Below are 21,849 nucleotides of genomic sequence, written 5' to 3'. Positions count from 1 at the left end.
ATGATAACCCTTATTATTGGGGTATAGCCATTAAAGTGGGGGTCCACCTACACCGCCAAAAAAAAAAAAAAATATTAAAAGCCAGCAGCTACAAATACTGCAGCTGCTGACTTTTAATACATGGCCACTTACCTGTCCCAGGGTCCAGCGATGTCAGCAGGGGACGCCGAGAACCCGCTCGGTTCTCGGCAGCTGCCGCCGCCATCCTAGGTGAGGGAATCAGGAAGTGAAGCGTTGCGGCTTCACTTCCCGGTTCCCTACTGCGCATGCGTGAGTCGCGCTGCGCGTCCCAAGTGGTCCCCGCTCTCTCCTGGGAGCTGTGTGTTCCCAGCAGACAGCGCGGAGGGACAGGAAAAGGCATAGACTCCCATGGGAGTTTATGCCTGAAGTGGGTGCAAATACCTGTCTTAGACAGGTATCTGCACCCCCCTCCCCCCTGAAAGGTGCCAAATGTGACACCGGAGGGGGGGAGGGTTCCGAAAAGTGGAAGTTCCATTTTTGTGTGGAACTCCGCTTTAATAACCACTTCACCTCCGGGAAGGTTAACCCTGCTTCCTGACCAGGCCATCTTTTTGCGATACAACACTGCGTTACTTTAACTGACAATTGCGTGTTCATGCGACACTGTACCCAAATAAAATGTAAGTTCTTTTTTTTTCCCCACAAATAGAGCTCTCTTTTGGTGGTATTTGACTCACCTCTGCGTTTTTATTATTATTATTTTACGCTAGAAACAAAGAACGACCGACAGTTTTGAAAAAAAACAACAATATTTTTTGCTATGTGCTCTAAAACATATCCAATAAATTTTTTTTAAAACAAATTTCTTCATCAATTTAGCCCAACATGTATTCTGCTACATGTTTTTGGTAAAACAAAAACTTCCATCAAGCATATATTGGTTGGTTTGCGCAAGAGTTATAGTGTCTACAAACTATGGGATATTTTTATTTCTTTCACTATTAATAGTGGCGATCAGTGACCTATAGCAGGACTGCGATATTGCAGCGGACAAATCGGACATTAAGTGACATGTCTTTTAAGGACCAGTGACATTATTGCAGTGATCAGTGCTAAAAATATGCACTGTTACTGTACTAATGACACTTACAGGGAAGGGGGTTAACATCAGGGGCAATCAAAGGGTTAACTGTGTGCCTAGCTAATGTTTCAGTGTAGTGGGGGAGGTGCTTTTTCTAGTGGAAGACATGGATCGGTGTTCCTGCTTTACAGAAACACAGGATCCATGCCTTCTGTACTGACAGAATGACAATCTGCCTTGTTTACATAGGCATTCTGTCAATGTACCGAACGATCAGCAGGTGCTGGTGGGCATCAGATCCGCAGGATCCACTGATCAGCTTCCGCTGTGTAAAATCACAGTGGGAGCGAGCCGCTGGCAGCAGGCACTTGTGCCCAAAACCCAGAGGTGCAGAATAACGTATATATGTATATGTGATTCTGTGCAGCGCGGCCACCCTGTAGCAGTAAATCTGCTATAGGGCGGTCGGGAAGTAAGGGTGGGGGAGCTGTCCAGGAGGTATGGAATAAAAAATGATTTGAGATTGGTTTATGTTTACAAGTTATGCGCTGCGCTTGGGTGACCCCAAAAACTAAATTAATATTAACCAACTCTGTGCTTACTGGTGCGATAGTATTAAATACAAATAATATAAATGTTAAATAAATAAACAAAGTGTGAAAAAACAAGTGCTTGTTACACCATAAATTTGTGCTTATTAGTGCTTGTTACACCATACATAGTGTCTTAATCAACATAAAAAGTGCTTAGTGCTCAATATAAAGTATGGTAAACAAGCAAAGTGCAGCGCTATAAGTATATGACATAAAAAGAAATAAAGTCCCACCAAGTGACATAACATCAATCAGTAGATATAAATGAACAAAATCAATAATATACAAGGAAAATATATATGTGACATAAAAAGAGATAAGGTCCCACCAAGTGACATAACATCAATCAGTAGATATAAATAGACAAAATCAATCAATGATAGACAAGGAACTTAGATCACAGATGCATGTGAAAAAATATAAGAAAGAGTCCAAAAAGAACCATGGAATTATATTGAGTCCATAAAAATAAAAAAAACCCCATCCAGGAAAGATGTGATACAGAGTATTAGTAGATAATCCACCAAGGAGTGTATGAGTAGAGTCTGCTTACCGGACGGCGATGACTGCTGTTACGGCAGTCTCGCCCAGCATAGGGATTATGGTCTCCCAAAACCAAAGGTATAAAGCGGGACCAGTAGCTTTAGCAATCCATCATAACCGGAAATAGAAAGCAAAACACATCCATAGCGCAATAACGTATGATAAAAGGTTTTAATGGAATAAAGGAATTGCACTTACAATTTAGTAGAAAAAATATAGCATGAGAGGTATTAAACACAGCGGCGGTGTCTCCGTGTACCGCAATTCACTTCCTGTACTGCAAAGCCCATCCGAGAACGTGATGACGTCACCGTCGTAGGTTCCTCAATATAAAGTATCCTGCTTGTCTAAATGAATAAATTAATAAATAATGAAAAAAGTTCTCTTTAGCACTCTAAATAGTGCGTGCAAACAATGTCCAGCAGTGATAATAAAACAATGCATGCAGGTGGTGTTCAGCTGTGACAACAATCCAACATTATGCCGAAGATATCCTGAGTGCTGCAAAACATGCTCCGGTGCTCCTTCGTGACCCCCTTAAGCTAATGTGCTCACCTCAGAGCGTGTGACTCAGCTGCTACCCTGAGTCCAAATACGCTTTGGAGCCACCCCTGGGCTCAGTCTCAGTGTCTGCTGCACTCCTCCAGCTGTAAACAATGTGGCTCCATATATATAAATGAAAAGGAAACTAGTGTAATATAGTCAAAATGCTTTTATTAAAAGAAAACGCTCCCCACACCGGGGTACTCACATGGCACTGGTGCGTCAGTGCACCATACTCTAACCGCTTTCTATGCAAAATCACTGGATGTTTGGTGCGGTATGCTGTGCTGGTACAGCGCTGGTGTAAAGTCCGTGTCAGACTCTCCGTCCTGGCCCCTCCCCTACGCGTCTTCGACACAGGGATCAGGTGTCATCATCAGGGGGATATGAATAGACTGATGCTCTACAGGATTATATAAGGCGATCGCGAGATTGGTTTATGGTTTACTTTACAACCTGTGTGTATGTCATGATTCTTTACATCATATCACGCAATTATGCAGTGATACAATCCTCTCGTAATGGGATTTTTTTTCCCAAGGGCACTATGGGATATATTTAGACTGTAGAACATAGCTGTAGGAAACACAGTTTGGGATTCCCCCCTATCCATAGTGTGTACATTAGAGAATTGTATACTGTAACTTTCACTGCAGAATTAGGTTTCATATATCACATTTATGTTTGCAGCTACCAGCTTCGGATTGAGAGTATGCTGGCTTGTGAGGAGACCAATGTTATGCTGGACATGTTACGGCCAAAGGCTCAGACAGTCGGCTCAGCATGTGATGGTAACTGGATCTATTCTTGCTCATTATTATGTATTATAATAATGGTAATTTTTGTTTAGCTTTAGAACAAGTAGAGAAGGGTGAAAACCCGTCAGGTTATTTTTATTTTTTTGCTGCCTTTGTCCCTCTGGAGAAATATACTGTCACTTTGTGACCTGGAGACCCAACACAAAGCCAGGAAATCTCTCCAAATAAATTCCCATCTTGGGGAGTTCTTAGGTGTCCCCATTGTTCTGGTGACAAATCAGAATGTTTAGATTCCTCCTCACTTTGAGTGACAGTGGTTATCCGTACACATAGTGGGGTGACTCTGCCCAGCAGGCACACAATACATTACAAAACAATACAAAATGAGCAAAGGGTCTAACCCTTCTTACTCTATTTGGCTGTTAATGAGTATATATTTTTTCTTTTTTATGTTTTCAGACATTCTTAGCAGTCAGAGACTTCCACTCTTTTGTCAGCTTGTTCTGAAAGTCGGTAACTTCTTAAATTATGTGAGTATTTTGAACTGTTTTACACTGGAAGTTTGAAAATGTAAATATTAGGGGAGGTGACACTGACCTTCTCTAATTATGCCCTGTAAGCCCAACGCTAGAGACATGACTACTGAGAAGCATAGGCTCATTTATGACCAATAAACCAGTCCCTTGCCTCCCCAAAAAAAAGACACGGAAGCTGATTAGGTTGGAAATAGGGGAAGGCCATAGCTTGACTGCTGAGACGCATAGGCGTGTTTTAACCAGCTATTACAAACCCATACCTTGCCCCCCAAAAAGACACCAGAATGATTTAGGTTGGAATTCGGGCAAGGCCACAGCTTTATTGAACTTACCAACTGTAACGATATTCAAAATTCCACATAATGCCAGTCAGTTATACAGTGAGCATCCATAACAAAACACAGATAGTCTAAGAGGCCTGTCCCCACCATCAGTGTGAGACGGGCAATAAACTGATCCCAGAATTAAACTTGAGGGCATGGCCCATAAAGCAATATGCAATGCTGGCAGGGTAAAACTGCCAATACAGCTGTGATGAAATGAGCGGATGGGCAACTCTTGCGATGTCAGAAACTCCTCAGAGTAGTGGGACGTGCCCTTGCGTAGCCTTTTCTAGAGTTCAGGCTCCACCCAGTCTCCTTGTGCCAATCCCATTTGAGCCACTTAACCTCCCTGTTTTAGGTTAATGCCCACGAAGTTGCCAAGTTTCTAGCAGTCAAGGCTCCCTTTCGCTAAGAGGGAGGTGGGTCAAGGGGCTTTCATGATTGAATGTTCTAAATGTTCCAAACAACAATGCCAGTCACAGTGATACTGAGAGCACCCATAAAAAACATAAACTCGCATAGTCTAAGAGGCCTGTCCTTACCATCAGTGCCAGACAGGCCTTAGACTGACCCCAGAATTTTCCTTGAGGGCATAGCCCATAAAGCAACACTAATTGCTGGCAAGGTCAAAACTGCTAATAAAGCCGTGACAAAACATCACAACCGGCGGGAGGGTGGGCAACTCTTGTGACAGCTGAATCTCCTCAGAGCAATTAGACGTGCCCCAGTGTAGCCTTTTCCTAGAGTTCAGGCTCCACCCATCACGTTAGGTATTTGTAGCCAATCCCAAATGGTGCCTCTTAACGTCCCTTTTAGATTCACACCCATAGTGATGTCATGTTTCCAGCAGTCAAGGCTTCCTTTCCTAAAAGGAGGTTCAAGGGGCCTTCACAATAGTTTCTCTATCTATGTGCTGACACAACTGTAAGTCAAACACGAGAACAAATACCAATGCCTCACCGGATCTAGGCTAGACCCAAGTTAATGCAAGTGCCTTGAATGACTATGCAGATCTTACCAAAGCTGCTCTAGCGCAAGCTCCTCATATCACAAGAGATACAATTGGATGCTTCCCTTACTGGTTTTGCCTCCTGTATGTTTTCCTGCCTTGTACCAAGTGCACCTGACTGCTTAAGTTCTAGGCTTTTTGCTGTTTTTAGTACACTGTGTAAGATTAATATACTGCACGAGCCAGGGTGTGCCCAATTGGCTCTCTTTTGTACAGTTCTATAAGATCAAAATAATTTGGGGGGGGAAAACCCCCACAAGAACAAATGGGGTGCTGGATTCAGATTTTCAGAAGAGCACTGAAATTACCACTGGGTGCACTGGTTCTGGTTAGACAGCACTCCAAAAAAACAGCCCTTAGAAGCAGAGAGAGAACCCAGAGTTGAGAATCCACATAGATTTACAATGAGGGCGCCAAACAATTGTCCAAGATTTTTATACAATTCATAGCAGAAAAAACCCAACGCATTTTGGGGCCTAAAATGCTCACCCTTCATCGGGGCTACGAAGTATATACATTTTTTTTTTTTGTTCATGACCTTTTGTACTTGATTTGTACCCCCGATGAAGGTGACGTATGTTTGACCCCTGAAACCCGTTTGTATTTTATTTTTTCTGCTATGAATCTATTTTATCATTTAAAAACCTTGTACATTTGTTTGCCACTCTCATTGGACTGTATATGTGTGGATCCACGGCTAGAAGCCAGTTAGGCTCATGTATCCATAGTTTGGGTTTATATGTGCTATAATCAAGCCACAGTTTGAAGAAGAGAATTAACATTGATTTGCATGTCTCCACCCACTCTCCTAAACTGAAGAGTTAACCTTTTCATCAAAAAAAAAAAAAAAAAAGATATTCAAATAATTTTATATAGAACATACTGTGCTTCAATATATGGGTAATTAAACCTGAACTCCAGGCAAACCATAAAGTACACAATTAAAATCCTTACACGGAAAATGTTTTACCCACCAAAATGTTTTTTTTTTTTATGTTTGTTTAGTCCTTAGCTTTACAGCCCTACTAGACAAGTCAGGGTGGTGAGTGACCAGACACTTGTCTTTCCAGCAGGTAGGCATTGCAACTTGGTGACACACACACACACACACATACACACGCTTGGATATTATATGTTTTGTGATGGTTCTCATTTATCTAGGTCATGGTATATCTAGTAGTCACATTTAACTGGTCTTATTCTGTAATGTTGAAGACATTTCACCACTTATCCAATGAGCTTTTGTGGTTCTAATGAGTACCAGGAACATACCCCGGTATGCACAGTCACACGTAGCTCAATCGCCTTCATCCAATCATAACCGTGTTATGAAATTTTAGATTGGTGTTTATGGGATATTATGTTTTCCATTGAAATGTACTATATACAGGGTGCTATTGGTTGACTGGATCTTTCTTCTGTCATGTTCTAGGGAAGTCACACTGGAAACGCAAATGGCTTCAAAATAAGCACTTTACTGAAGCTGACCGAAACAAAGGCAAACCAAACCCGTATAACTCTACTGCACCATATTGTGGAGGTGAGGTCTCTCAATTAAAAAAAGAAAAAAACCAAAGCTAAAAAAAAAGACAAAAAACTGCAAGCAAAACAGGCTTACCAGCAGCAACCAATCAGTTTTAGCTAAAATTTCTGTAGTTCACTTACAAAATGATAACTAGTTAGTGGTTAGTTGCAGTGGACAACATCTTCATTTTTTTTTTCTCCCTTTTTGTCGTATTTGTTTTTATAAATCGGTTGTTTACATTTCAAGGCAAAAGTAAATCTAATAACAAAAATTCAAATTCTAATGTAAAATGTCCTTCCTACAAGTGAGGAGAGTCTTCCTCAGTTCCATTCTTGGCTAAAGTCCAGTTCATGTTTTAGAAAATGCTGCCTATGTTAAGCTTGTAGAACTTTGTTAAAACTTTTGTGAAAAATTAGCTTTCATTTTCGTTACCTTAATTTGATTTTCTTATGGTTATTGGGTTCAAATTGGTGATAAGACAAGATTCAAAGTAGAAGGGTGACATTTTTCTTTTCTTAAATGAACAAAGATTCTTACAGTGAATCTGGTTTCCGTTTGGGAAAATCATACTTTTTGTATTGTGAATGTTTTAGGCATAAAACGAACCCGTTTAATATGTTTGGGATTCTATTGAAGCAGCAGGACAATTTTAAAGGCCTGGAAAGTGAAAATATTTTACTCAGGGATGGCAGGATCAAATTCAAAATTTATTCTACTGGTGTATGACCAGCTATAAAGTGATCTTAAACCCTTTTACTTTTTTCTGCTCCCTCCCCCCAGCAAATTGACTCACTATCTCTGCTGACCTTGGTGGATCCACTAGAACAGTGGTCTCCAGATTCTTACCCATGGGCCAGATGAAGCCTTTTGCTTGCCTTTATCCAGTCCTTGGTGCACTGTTCTTCCCACTGATATGAGGCACTATTCCTCCCATTGATACGAGGCAGTATTCCTCCCACTGAAGCTAACCTATAGGTACCATTTTTTTCCACGTGACACCTAACAGTGGGGAACTATTCCTCCCATGAACATCGATTGGTATTCTTCCTTCCACAGACGTCAATGTTGGAAAATGATTGCTTCCACTGAGACCAATGATGGGGCATTTTTCCTTCCAAAGTCACCAATGATGGGATGCTATTACTCCCATGGATACAAACAATGGGGCAACATTCCTCCCACTGAAATAAATGATAGGGCACTATTCATCACACTGACACCAATGATGGGGCACTATTCCCTGGGTCAGCTGATGGCCTCCCATGGCTTTCACTACCATTTATATGCTGATGACACCCAAATCTATCTCTCTGCCCCTCAGCTCACCCCATCAATCTCCTCACGCATCACTGATCTACTAACAGACATATCAGCCTGGATGTCACACCACTTCCTCAAAGTTAATCTATCTAAAACCAAGCTCTTAATATTTCCTCCCCCACATGCCCCCTCCCCTGACTTCTCTGTCAAGATCAATGGCACATCTATCAGTCCATCCCACATGCCAGGGTGCTAGGGGTAACCTTAGACTCTGAACTGTCCTTTTAGGCCCACATACAAACCCTGTCCAAATCATGCCGCCTTAGCCTCCGCAACATTTCCAGAATACGCCCCTTTTTAACTAATGACACCACCAAGCTTCTAATTCACTCCCTGGACATCTCTCGCCTTGACTGCTGCAACTCCCTCCTCATTGGATTAGCTTTACATAGACTATCCCCCCTTCAGTCCATAATGAATGCCGCTGCAAGACTCATCCACCTTACCAACCATTCCGTGTCCTCCACCCCTCTCTGCCAATCCCTCCACTGGCTTCCACTCACCCAACAAATAAAATTCAAAGTACTAACAATAATTTACAAAGCCATCCATAACTCTGCCCTCAGCTACATCCTAGTCCCAAAATATCAACCAAGCCGCTCTCTTCGGTTCTCCCAAGACCTCCTGCTCTCTAGCTCCTTTGTCACCTCCTCCCATGCTCGCCTCCAGGATTTCTCCAGAGCTTCTCCCATCCTTTGGAACTCCCTACCCCAATCTGTCCAACTGTCCCCTAATCTATCCATCTTTAGGCAATCCCTGAAAACCCTTCTCTTCAAAGAAGCCTATCCTGCTTCTAACTATCACTGTTTTACTTCCTCCATCAGCTCATCCCCCACAGCTATTACCTTTTGTATCAATTGACCCTTCCTTTTTAAATTGTAAGCTCTAAGGAGCAGGGCCCTCTGATTTCTCTTGTACCAAATTGTAATGTCTGCCCTCATGTTATAAAGCGCTGCGCAAACTGTTGGTGCTATATAAAACTTGTATAATAATAATAATTCCTCCTCCTACTGACCACATGAGCCATGTAAGTTTTATTTACTCCCACTGATCACCAAGCCTGATCCCATTGATGCTGGGGTATTTTCTACTGGCTACAATCCGGCCCCTCTAAAGTCTATGGCCCTATTCACACCTGAGCGTAGTGTTTTCAGGCAGAAAGTCGCCCGATTTTACCATGTTTTTGCCGTGTTTTTGTACAGGTCAAAAGGTCACCAATGTAAAAAGCAGAAAAACGCATGTAATCTGCCTAAAAAAAAAAAGTTCCAGAACTTATTTAAGCTTCAGGCGTTTTGGAGCTTCTGGCTTCAAGCGTTTTGGAGTGGAGATGTGAATCATCTCCATAGAGAATAATTGACTTTTTTCCCCTCCAGCGTTTTGTAGCTTGAAGCTACAAAACGCTCAGGTGTGGATGGGGTAACAGTAAAATTTCTTTCTTTTTTTTTTTTTAAGAAAGGTTGGAGTCCCCTGTACTAAACCAAGTACAGTAAGTATGATGCTGATCAATCCTGGAGGCAATGGTGCTGACAAGAACAGTAGCAGAGCGTCTGGAGTAGCACATGGGGTGGAGTAGCACATGGGGTGGTTCCTTATAGTGGGTATTCAAGCTCAGTATGATGTTGCCTCCACCACTCCTTCTCCACTCCGCTGTGCAAATTGTGCAATTTTGTTTACTTTTTCTTTTTTATAAGATACCTCTGGTTCACCCCCCCCCCCCATGCACGTCACTCACCTAGGTAATTTATGTGCACTTTGCCCACTGTGCCTTTTGGGATATATATGTCACATACCCCAGGAGGCATGGTCCTTCATTGAGAAAGTAAGAGGGGGCGGGCCTAGTGGCACGTCATAGGGAGAGAGGCTGACTGAACCTGGAAAAGGTGTCCGCTCGCCAATGACGTCATGCAAGAAGATGGTGGCACGGGACCAAACGGGGGGAAAGAAGAAAAGTGGATCAAAACAGGACAATGCTGGATCAGTTGGGTGGGTGAGTACCTTAGCTGTGCAGGACCCGGAACCAGGTAAGCAGGGGGAAGGGGGGCTGAGAATGCATTAAAGTAAAAAACTTGAAGCCTTTAGTACAACTTTAAGGCTGTGTGCGATTGAACAATTCTTCCAGACTTTGTGCCATTTAGAGATTTGCTACAAGACTATAAATGTTAATGACTTCACTAATTATCTCTAATTGCAGGAAATAGAAGCAAATTACGTGGATCTTCTTGAGCTTCCAAATGATCTTGAGAAGCCTTCAGCAGCTGCTGGGTAATATACACATACATGTATATAGAATGTTTAAATATATTCATACATCTTTTAGCGAGGGTAATGTGAAAAATTACATATGCATATTTCAAATTGACCTAGTTTTATTTAGGAGATGAAAATCTATATTTCCTTTCATGTGTTTACCAGGCTAATCTTGACTGCTTTGCTGACAAAAGTCTGTTTACATCACTTACTGTGTTTTCCCAATAAACCCTGGTCTTATATTATTTTGGAGACAAAAGACCCAGTCGGGCTTATTTTCAGAGTAGGTCTTACCATATAATGTGCTGTTTTCTCTCACTCCCTGCCTGTCAGGAACTCCCAGTTTGAACAAAGTTAAAATGCTTGTAAAATGCCGAAATCCTCTGTTACAGTAGCACACTACACAATGTGTGTGCCCCTGCAATCCAACGGTGCCAAACACCTCAGCTCTCCTCCACCTCTCCCAGCCACCAGTGGGGGACCCCGGCCCCCCCTATGCAGTGCTCGAAGCAGAGAAGAGAGCACACCGGCATGTGAAGAAAAAAAGATCTGTAGCATTTCAGTGCTTCAATTGTATGCATAGCGTGAAGATTGAGTTTAAGGAAATACCTTGTGGAGACAGGAGTATCGGTATGCACACAGTATGATATATTGATTGCAGAGGCTCTGGACTGAGACTACTGTACCTTCCGTTACCCGCAGAAGCTCTGCAGAGGGAGGGGGGCCAAGATCCCCCGCCGACAGCCGGGAGAAGTGAAGGAGACCAGCGGGGAGATCAGCTGAGCCCCACTCTGTACCCAAGGCACCTGACACCGCTAGATCACAGAGACACACACAGCCACAGCACACTGCACACCGCTGTAATAGAGAGGATTATAGGAGTACACAAGCACCTCAAACTAGGGCTTATTTTCAAGGTAGGGCTTATATTGCAGCTCTCCTGGAAAATGGCGCTAGGTCTTATTTTCTGGGAAACAAGGTAATAGTTTAAATTACACACAGCTCTGAGTTGGAAGAATGGTTTACCCCCTGTCTTCCATACCCTTCCCCTCTATCTCTGCTCTGTAGCGCTCCATAAAGATTTTCAATTAGGGTGAGAGAGTCTGAAAGCAAACAGCAATTGCTCTGCTTTCTTTAGAAAACTCTTAACGGTCTATGTGTTTGTGTTTATTTGGAAAAATTAAGGGATATTTAGATGGAAATATCTTATATAGCAAAGCGAAGTCTCACCAGTGGCAGTGCGTCCATAAGGGCGGACGGACGCCCCCCCCCCTCCAGTCACCCCCTCTATGACCAATGGATGGATTCATGCATAGCATGAATCTATCCATGGCTGCCGCGCGCTACCACCCCTTATCCAGGCGCCCGTCCCCCATTTTGGGTGCCAGGCACCTGAATTACAGTGGGGGTGGGGGGGGGGGTTATTTGAAGCTCCTGTTTAGAGCCAAAGCTCTAATGGGTGTCAAAAAAGGTGACTTGCAAGCGCCATGCTTAGCGCTCGCAATTCAGCCAGGTGTGTTAAAACAGCGAATGAATTTTCGCTTTCCTAACACTGAACCGCCTCTCCGCCAGTCAGGTGCTTTTGTCTGTTACCCGTCACCTGATTGACTGAAGAAACAGGCGCTGTGATTGGACATCTATTGGGAGGAGAGGACAGGAAGAGAGGCATGGAGGACACCACTCGGCTCCGTCACCCGCTGCCCCACCGAGACAGAGTAAGTGCCGGGCAGGCGGCAAACGGGCGAGGGAAGGGGGTCACAGTGGCGGCATTCAATGGCACAGTGGCAGCGTTTGATGGGGCAAAGTGTCAGCGTTTGATGGGGCAAAGTGTCAGCGTTTGATGGGGCAAAGTGTCAGCGTTTGATGGGGCAAAGTGGCAGCGTTTGATGGGCACAGTGAGGCTGCAATTGATGGGGGTTTTTTCCAGAATTTTTCAGTTTGTTTTGCCCCCCCAAAAAATTTTGAGCACCAGCCGCCACTCAGTCTCACTTGTCCTCCTTTCACATTACCAGAATGGACATTGATTTGATGAGGTAGTACAGACATAGATACTCGGGCATAATTGGATTTTTTTTTTGTAATGGTTTATAGATATAAATAAGTGCTTGCATTCCCAGTGTCAACCTTATCTTGAGCCTGAGGGCAAGCATTCATCTTGAGAAAAAAAATTAAAAATAAACCGCAGGCAATGCTGAACTTTTTCATTGGAAACACCAACATGATGTCCAAAACAAGTGTCATTGTGCTAAATAGTTTTGTAAAATAAATGTTATGCAATGTGAAAAGGAGAGATTGCATCAGTTCACAAACTTGTACACTTTCAAAAAAAAATAAACTGAAATTGACCGGCAGCCATCATACTTTCCATTTAAGAAATACACAGCACACAAGCCTCATCTTTCCCATTACTTTGGAGTGATTTACAATAACATTGAATGCACATATCAGAATGCTATTACATGTAGACATAAAGTGTGCAGATATCTTTGGAAATTGTTGTGTCTGAGTGGGATAATGAAGTTCAACTTGGCTGTAGATTGTAGCAGCTTCTTTAGACAGAATCTTTGATTCCGAAAAGGCAGCTTCTTTAGATCTTCATTGTAGTAATGAGAAAATAAATAACATTGTAATTGTGCGACTATGCCATTTGCTATCAATATTTAATTATATTCTGCTACATTCTTTATCGTACAAGACCCGTTCACACAGTGCGTTGCTGGAGCTTGCATTCCCGCTCACAATTTTGTGTGAGCCATTCCCACGCAACTGCCCGTATCGTGCATAGGGTAGCCCTTTTACTTGAATAGGATGCCCTATGTGTGTTTGTCACGGTAGAGAAGCCCAGGGACCAAATTCTGGCCCCGAGCCAGGTGCGATTTTATATGGGTGTTTTGCCACATGACAATTGCAGCAAAAATGCATCGCATTTGGGGTGCCATCCAAACGTGCATCACGCGTTTTGCTGCAGTTTGGAACCATCCCGCTGATTCTGCTTGCAATTCCTAATTACCCAAGTTTGAACGGGGCCTAATATATAGAATGATGTACCCCATAATATAACCTGGAACTCCAGCCAAAACTTTATTTTTCTGGTTTAAACTGGAGTGGTGATCCTAGGAAATTATGTCAGCAGCTCCAGCAGACTAGGAGCTGTCAAGTGACATTCTGTAGCAGGGGTGTCACATCAGCATTATGGTTGCCCTCAAAGGGCTAGTTGTATCTGTAAGACTAGATGTCCAGAGCACCCCACTGCTCCTTACATCAGATGTCAAGAGCCCCCCCCCATCATCCCTTACATCACATTGCACCCCCCTTAACTTGTGCTGCCCTTGGAGAAATGCAGGGTTTGGCGGAGGAGTTCTGCCCTCCTCTTGACTGCTGAGACGAGGGGGGTGCTGCAGCTGCAGAAGAGGTGTGAGGCAGTGGCGGAAGTATAGGGGTCAATGAGGTCGCCATGGCGACCGGGCCCCATGCTGCAGGGGGCCCTTGAGGGTGGAGGAGCGGCGGCTGAGACTGAGCTCCCCAATCGTCAGCCGAACTGTAATCTGCACTGTGCGGGGGAGCTGATCACAATGATAGACCTAAAGGGAAAGCACAGTGTGTGCTGTGCTTTGTCTCCCCCTACAGTGCAGTACCCAGCAGGAAGAGGTAAGGTAAAGCACTGACGATTTTTAAAAGGCTTTCTGTATGTATGTATGTACGTATGTCTTGCGTGTGTGTGTTTATGTATATGTGTATATATATATATATATATATATATATATATATATACAGTATGTGTGTGTTACCAGCAAAAATATGCTGTTCCTCTGAAAAGCGATCCATGCTCAGATCACTTTTCTGAGGCATTTGACAGCTGGTAAAGCGGCAATATGTTGACTTCTGACCACCTGTTTTAACCCCTTAAATGCATCATTACTATGCTGCAACTGCATGCAATGCACACAGTTGCAGAGTGGTTGCAGTGAAGCCCCATTCACCCAGGGGTATACTTCAAGATTGCCCTGACTGAAAAAAGATTGAGAAACACTGACATAGAGGAACCGATCTCTCCATTTTCCTCCTGCAGCTGCTGAATGCCTGCGGGAGGGAGAGGAGGAGAAGCAGGGGGGAAATTGATAAATCGGTTCCTTTTTATAGGCAGTCACCCACCTGTGACCGGGCCTTGTTGTTCCGCCACCGTGCTCGGAGGAAAGGGCCCTGTCCGGGGGTCAGGGAGGCCCTTCATGGTTTCTTGCATCGGGGCCCTGAGGGTTCTAGTTACGCCACTGGTGTAAGGGGCCACATGACCTGGCAGGCCCGATTCAGCCTGCGAGCCTTGTGTTTGACACATGTGCTTTCTAGTATTCCCCCTTGCTCCTCCCCAGCAGCTATAGAAAACGTTATGTAGGGAGATGAGGGGCAGGGTGGAGGAGCTGGGTCAGCACATAGTTAGATACTCTCGGAAGAGGGAAGTTCAAATTTGCTCAAAGTTCAAGGCATGTTGCAAGTCAAGTAAAAGGGCTGAAAGAAAAAAATGAAAATACTTTTCTGTGTTTTTACATTTTTTAAGTTAGTGACAGGGTCTCTTTTTAATCAGCTATGCCTGCCTTAGCCAAAATTCCCTGTTTATCCTACATCATTGTCCAGTATTTGTCAGGACGTTATCAGAGGTGGGTGGGTTTTGCTGTGCTGGGAGCCTCTTTATAGTGCTAAATAAATGGATTGTTCAGTTCAAACCACTATGCTTTTCTTTCCTGCAGGTTGTCTGTATGAAGGGCTTTAATTCATTGGTTATGCCTTGAAAGTTTCATTTTCTTTAATTTTTCTAGGGTCAATATAGAAAATCTGTATTCAGAAACCAGTGCTAATCAAAAGAGACTGAAGGATCTGCAGAAAAAAATTTCCGATTCAGAAGATGATGTGAAGGAACAATATGAAAAATCAATTCAGGTATGCTTTAAGTGGGCCCAGGGTGCAGGTTTTTTCTGGGCCAAAGTGATTTTTTTTTTTGTATTGGGTGGCGCCCTCTAGGAATGACAGAAAATAAGGTTTTCCTTATACCTATTAGTGCTAAGCAGGGGAAGGCGTATTCCTGTGCTGTTTTTGCACTACCTATACTATGCAAACCAGCACATACTGTTACATAGGTTGGAAAAAAAACCAACAGCCAGCAACAATAGATTCCTCTCTTAAAAGTAGATCCCTCCCAGCAACAACCTCTCCCACCAGCAACAATAGATCCCCCACAAGCTACAATAAATGCCCCCACTATAATGGATCCCCCAGCAGCCAGCAACAATAGATTCTCCAGCACACACCATCACTCCTTGGCATTACATACATTCAGTGCTGGAACTACGTTCCCCCGTGTTTCTGCTGAAAAAAAATGGTAGGTTGAGGGTCAGGAAATGTTTAAAGCTCTGGAATTATCTTCCTCTGACTTATATTGGGTTTTAACATGTTAAGTTCTGGAGTTTTTCTATGAAAACATTAATGAAATAATGGCTAAATGTTTGGATCTGTCATATTTTATGTTTTGCTATCTGTCAAATTTAATAATAAAATTTCTAGAAGTGTGAAAAAAAAAAATAGAATAAATAAATAGAAAACCTCCCATACATAGAATACTATACCCACAGTTAATCCAAAGGGAAAAAAAGCCTGTAATACTTATTGCCTTTGTTAGCTGCCATTCAAAAGAAAGATATTTAAGTGATGATGGTATGTTCTGTTGGCAAGTATTATGATAGTGTGAGGTGGATCTAACATGGAGGATGTTGCTATAATATCATCAATTGCATCAATGCCTAGTCATAAGGTATGCTATGCCCCTCTGACGAAATTCAGACACAAAAAAAGAGAGCTGCATAAAGCTTTAGATGGCTTCCAGATCTCCCTGGGAGCCTCAAACCCAAATGCAGACACTTTACTGCTGGACAGTAAGTTTGCCCATTTTAGTTATAGGCCAATATTGGGGTGTGCTTGACTTAAGGAGCTCCAGTCAGTATTTGCATAATGGAGTGCACCTTAAATAAAATCAAGTGAACATGTTCCCTGTGCACCTGTACTAGGACTAAAATGTCAAGCAATGGCAAGTGGTCGGGTGGTGGTTGAGGTGGAACTATGGGCAAAATCTTACAATAAATATATGGTGCAGGCTGTCGCTAACATTAATACATCAGTTTTGGTTTTTCCTATTTAACTATTTATGCAATTTTTTTACCTGTTGATCCTGCCAGTAGACACCCTGTGGACAAGATAGACTTAGTCTACATTCACATGGCTGAACAACAATGGCCATCGGCAAGAGTCATTCGATTCTGATGGTTCTAAACATTGCCTGCGAACATCATCAGCTGTCAGATTTGTACTCTGTACAAATCAGTAGCCCGTGCCACAGCTGTTCACATATAATGGCTCATCTGAGTGGTTACATGTGAATAGTCTTCGATCGACCCATGACGTGCCAATGCACATCAAGGGTTGGCGTTTCTGATGAGTTTTGGCCGCACACAAATTGGCAGCAGTGATTTACCTAGTTTGTATGCAGCCATAGCACAGAGTGTTCCTGTGTCCTCCCTCTCTGAATGCAGCAAACTGTCTGCACCCTTGCGATCTTAGAGCTTACCCATAGATGGGCCTATAGTTTAAAATCTACTTTAAGTGAGCAACGAAAAACTCCAGCTAATTCTTTTAAAAATCCCAGCAACATAAAATGGGCATCAGCTTGCAGAAAAAAACATACTGTAGATACAATATATCAATACAATATTGTGATGGAAGGCTTGTTTTCTGGACTATAGGACTGTGTCCATGCACTGAAGGAGCTTGAGGAACAGTTGGAGGACCTCTCCCAGAAGAAGAAGAAGCTGGCTGATTACTTATGTGAAGATGTAACTAAACTATCTCTGGAGGAAACGTTCAGTACTATGAAAACATTTCGGGATCTCTTCATAAAAGCAAAAAAGGTTTAAAATTCATCTAGGATTTTTTTTTTTTTTTTCGGAATTCCTTTATTTAGCCATAAGTTGCATTGTATAAACCACGGCAAGAAATTGTATGTTACAATTATATGGGTAGACAAATAGCAGAAACTAGGAAGTCCACTCAACAAACAGAAGTATAATAGGTACAACAGGTTTCAAGTCATTCAATTAGAAGCAAAACTGAGAGGGCCCAAAATACCAACCTATACAGAGGAGCCCTAAGTTAACAATGTAACCACATGGAATAAAATATAGAAAATTCCCGGGGTCAGAAGAAGTGCCAATTGAGCCCAATAAGGCAGCATAGACCAAAGGCACAATTAGTAACAGGAGAACTGTAAATGAAAAGTTTGCAAGCTAAATGGTGGAATACATAGAGGGGAGAAGGAAGGGAATGGGAGAAGAGGGGCAGGGACAAGAGGGAGACGGCGTAGCGAAGGTTGGAGAAACGAGGGCAAGGTCCCCAAACCAGGGGAAGAATAAGGAGAAGCAAAAAGGAAGCAAAGGCAGGAAGAACCAGAAAAGCAAGTTCTTTCACCCGAAGCCTCACAGTAAAAGGTGCCCGGGGAAGTCAGCCATGTTGTGAGACCTATTGTAGAAATGCATCCGTGTACACAAAATATTGCCACGGTCTCCATCTAGGATGTATGTATTCTACCTGCTGGCTTAGCCTACTCTCAAAGGCCTCCGACAGCCTAATACTCAATCTCCACCTTCCACCCGAACTCCACTGCCCCAGCTGGGCTGACCCTGAGTATTTTATGCCCCCTGCCAAACCCATCTGTCGAGGATTGGTCAGGGCCCTCAGAATACGCCAGGCAGCTCCTCCTCCCCTCCACGCCCATCCTTCTGGAATTTTCTGCTAGTTTCCAGAAGTAGGGGGAGGTATCAGAGATGCTGCGCGTGAGTCATACCAGCCCTCCCTGAGCGACTCACCCTGACCCAGAAAAACACACAGGCTTGGCTGCCAGCCAAGCCTGAATTTACCTACACTGACAACAATAAACCTTTCTCTAGCAACACTAGGGAGTGCTACATACGCATCAAACATTTAGTCCTTTCTTTTCTGCACATCATTTATACCGTATTTTGCTGATGTGCACCGAAGTTGGGCCCCTTTCACACAGGGTAGACTGACTCTCTGTTTTGATAAGCAGGGGATCTGTCTGATGATCATAGTGGGGGGGGGGGGCTGTGACAGGCTGGTGTCTGCTCAGTTTATGCAGAGCAAACACGGACAGAGCCCATCTGCTCTATGAGAGATTGGATGTAAATGGACTCCACTGTCCATTTACACACGACTGCCATCCGATCCACCTAAATAGAGGACGGATCCACTATGTTTTTTTTGTTTTTTTTAGCTGACTGGATTGGATTGCATTGCAGGTAGGCGGATATAAATGGACACAAGTCAGTTTACACCTGCCAGTCCATAAGACCCCTTTCACACTGGCACGCTTTGCAGGCGCTACAGCGCTTAAAATAGCACCTGCAAAGTGCCCTGAAAGAGCCGCTGCTGTGCCTCCAATGTGAAAGCTTTGAGGGCTTTCACACTGGAGCGGTGTGCTGGCAGGATGGTAAAAAAAAGTCCTGCTAGCAGCATCTTTGGAGCGGTGAAGGAGCGGTGTATACACTGCTCCTTCACTGCTCCTGCCCATTGAAATCAATGGGGCAGCGCGGCTATACTGCTATATGGTTTTAACCCTTTCTCGACCGCTAGCAGGGGGTCTAGCAACCGAATACCACCGCTAAAACGACGGTAAAGCGGCGCTAAAAATAGCGCTGTTTTACCGCCGACCCTGCCCCAGTGTGAAAGGGGCCTAATGGAGAATAGAGGGTCCAATCTGACTCTTTGTGCTACAAACCTTCAACAAATTTCTAGTGAGCCCCTGTCTTTCTGGACCTTGCCCGAGCCTGTGACTGGACAGTGAAAATAGAAGCAGAGTGTTAGGTGTTGAAAGAAGCAACAGCAAGTAGCTTTCTATAATGTGTATGTATGTGTGTGTGTATATATATATATATATATATATATATATATATATATATATATATATATATATGTATGTGTATATATGTGTATATATGTGTATATATGTGTGTGTATACCTATCTATACCAGCAGGTGGCGCTGCAGTGTTATAGTGTTTTATTCTATGGTGGTTATATAGTCACAGGATGTACATTCTGTCTATGCTCAGTGTACTTGTATATTCCTGCTTCCTGTTCATGTTTCCCCATGCTGTAAGACATGCATTGCAATCCTCCATAAAAGCAGAGTGTACTGCTGTATAATTCCGTCTGTACTTTGCTGGCAGATTTCAGTTATGCTGTAAATTAAATGTGCTCACTGTCTGTCCTAACAAATGTTTGAGGATCTTAAAGCGGAGTTCCACCCTAAAGTGGAACTTCCGCTCATCGGATTCCTCCCCCCCGCCGGTGTCACAATTGGCACCTTTCAGGGGGGAGGGGGGTGCAGATACCTGTATAATACAGGTATCTGCACCCACTTCGGGGTATAGCTAGCCGCAGACTCCCCGCCCACCCCTGTTGTGTTGTGGGAAATACCCAGTTCCCACAACACAACGGGGACCAGTGTAGATGCTCAGCGCGACCCGCGCATGGAAGTCACAGACTCCCCACCCACCCCCGTTGTGTTGTGGGAAATACCCAGTTCCCACAACACAACGGGGACCAGTGTAGATGCGCAGCGCGACTCGCGCATGGAAGTCGCAACGCTTCACTTCCTGATTCCCTCAGTGAGAATGGCGGCGGCAGCACCCGAGGATCGAGGGACGGTTTGGTCTTGGGTGCCGACATCGCTGGACCCCGGGACAGGTAAGTGTCCTTATTTTAAAAAGTCAGCAGCTGCAGTATTTGCAGCTGCTGACATCCAAAAAATTTTTTTTAGTGAAACTTCGCTTTAAGGCTTCTGTATGGTAATGCACCTTATCTCAGTCTGTCTACAAAACGATTCAGAATAGCTTGCAGTTCTGTATACACCTGCTCCAAATTAACTAAAAAGGTAGGACATATTTTAAAAATTATTTTTAGGTATACTGTGTAATAGAAATGCATAACAAACACATACACTGGCTGAGGGTTTCCAGATTAACTGCAAACGTGGAACTACCCTTTAAAGGTCACCACTGCTTTCTGCAGCTTGAATATCTTGCAATGTCATAAACTAGCCCAGGGAAACGGCACACGTCCAGTATGGCTGTTTACAGCCCGATTGGAAGCAGCCAAATGACAGATGGATGCAAATGGAACAATCAGTCATACTGATAAAACCTACAGCATGCAGGACAAGAGCTTTGGTGACTGATGCATGGAGAACTGTGTAAAAACTGCAAGAAAGGGTACCAGTAAATAAAACGCCAATCTGAACATTCCCCAGAGAGAGTTTTATATATATTTGCCTGTACAACCTATTGGAGCTATTAGATGACTATAAAGCCTCCCTTTATTTTAATTTTTTTTTTTTTGCTGTATTACTGTAGACCATAAAAAAATTGCCTGGTCTTGGAAAAACTCAATATTTGAGAATAAATGTTACAGAGCTAGTTATCCACTGCTTCAAGTTCTGCCCCCTGTCCTGTAGCTAGCATACTGGCCATTAATGGTGTGCTATGATACCAGATAAGTTCTGCCATGGGGTAAGTGCCTGTATTGGTGTGCTGGATTCAGTTAGCAGGACCTGCAGTGCAAGCCTCACTGTTCCCTTGTGCTGTTTACTGTAAATTACCACCGCCTCTGCTATTTGTAGCTGCATGTCAATGCATGACCACCTAAATCTATTTTAATTGTAGGACAATAAAGATAGAAAAGAGCAGGCGGCTAAAGCTGAAAAAAGGAAAAAGCAAATGGAAGAGGAAGAAGCCAAGCGACAGAAGGGCGAAAATGGAAAAATCAGTGAGTCATACTAATAGAATGGTGTTTAAGCAATGTATTCATGTCATTGTAGCCATTTACCAGAAAGCTGAGACATGCAAATATATATAGCTATATATATATCATTTTACTGTGCAAACATTTTAGGCTGGTGTGAAGAGATGCTGTAAAGTAAGAATGCTTTAAAATATATACATTTTAATTCTTTATTTTGATCAATTTCCAAAATGCAAAGTGAGCAAACAGAAAGAAAAATCTAAATATTGCCAAATAAATATTTTGGTGTGACTACCCTTTGACTAAAAGCCAGCATCAATTCTTACACTTGCGCGCTATGTACACTTGCACAAAGTTAGGGTATTTGTAGGATTTAGAGTCTGTGTATGATTAACCAATTACACCCAGCAGCTGCTAATGAGCATCAACTTCATATATAGGTTGATACAGTCATTAAGTGAAACAGAAACGGCTGTGTAGGAGGCTTAAAACTGGGTGAGGAACAGCCAAACTCTTCTACTAAGGTGAGGTTGTGGAAGACAGTATAATGTCAC

At 43.2% G+C, this 21,849-nt stretch overlaps 1 protein-coding gene across 2 annotated transcripts in view; it reads left to right on the top strand.

Annotated features, from left to right (window-relative positions):
- The window catches only part of INF2 (inverted formin 2), a 159,661-nt gene that overhangs the window by 106,008 nt on the left and 31,804 nt on the right, over nucleotides 1-21,849 (top strand). For both annotated transcript variants that reach the window (XM_073609961.1, XM_073609960.1), the window contains exons 13-19: nucleotides 3,412-3,512; nucleotides 3,939-4,009; nucleotides 6,780-6,887; nucleotides 10,384-10,454; nucleotides 15,251-15,371; nucleotides 17,225-17,389; nucleotides 21,217-21,319. In XM_073609961.1, the coding sequence (XP_073466062.1) occupies nucleotides 3,412-3,512; nucleotides 3,939-4,009; nucleotides 6,780-6,887; nucleotides 10,384-10,454; nucleotides 15,251-15,371; nucleotides 17,225-17,389; nucleotides 21,217-21,319 (740 nt within the window). The remainder of the gene's footprint in view (nucleotides 1-3,411; nucleotides 3,513-3,938; nucleotides 4,010-6,779; nucleotides 6,888-10,383; nucleotides 10,455-15,250; nucleotides 15,372-17,224; nucleotides 17,390-21,216; nucleotides 21,320-21,849) is intronic.

The sequence above is a fragment of the Aquarana catesbeiana genome, linkage group LG13 (assembly GCF_042186555.1).
Source record: "Aquarana catesbeiana isolate 2022-GZ linkage group LG13, ASM4218655v1, whole genome shotgun sequence".
Taxonomy (NCBI): Eukaryota; Metazoa; Chordata; class Amphibia; order Anura; family Ranidae; genus Aquarana; species Aquarana catesbeiana.
This window is presented reverse-complemented; position numbering and strand designations above follow the sequence as displayed.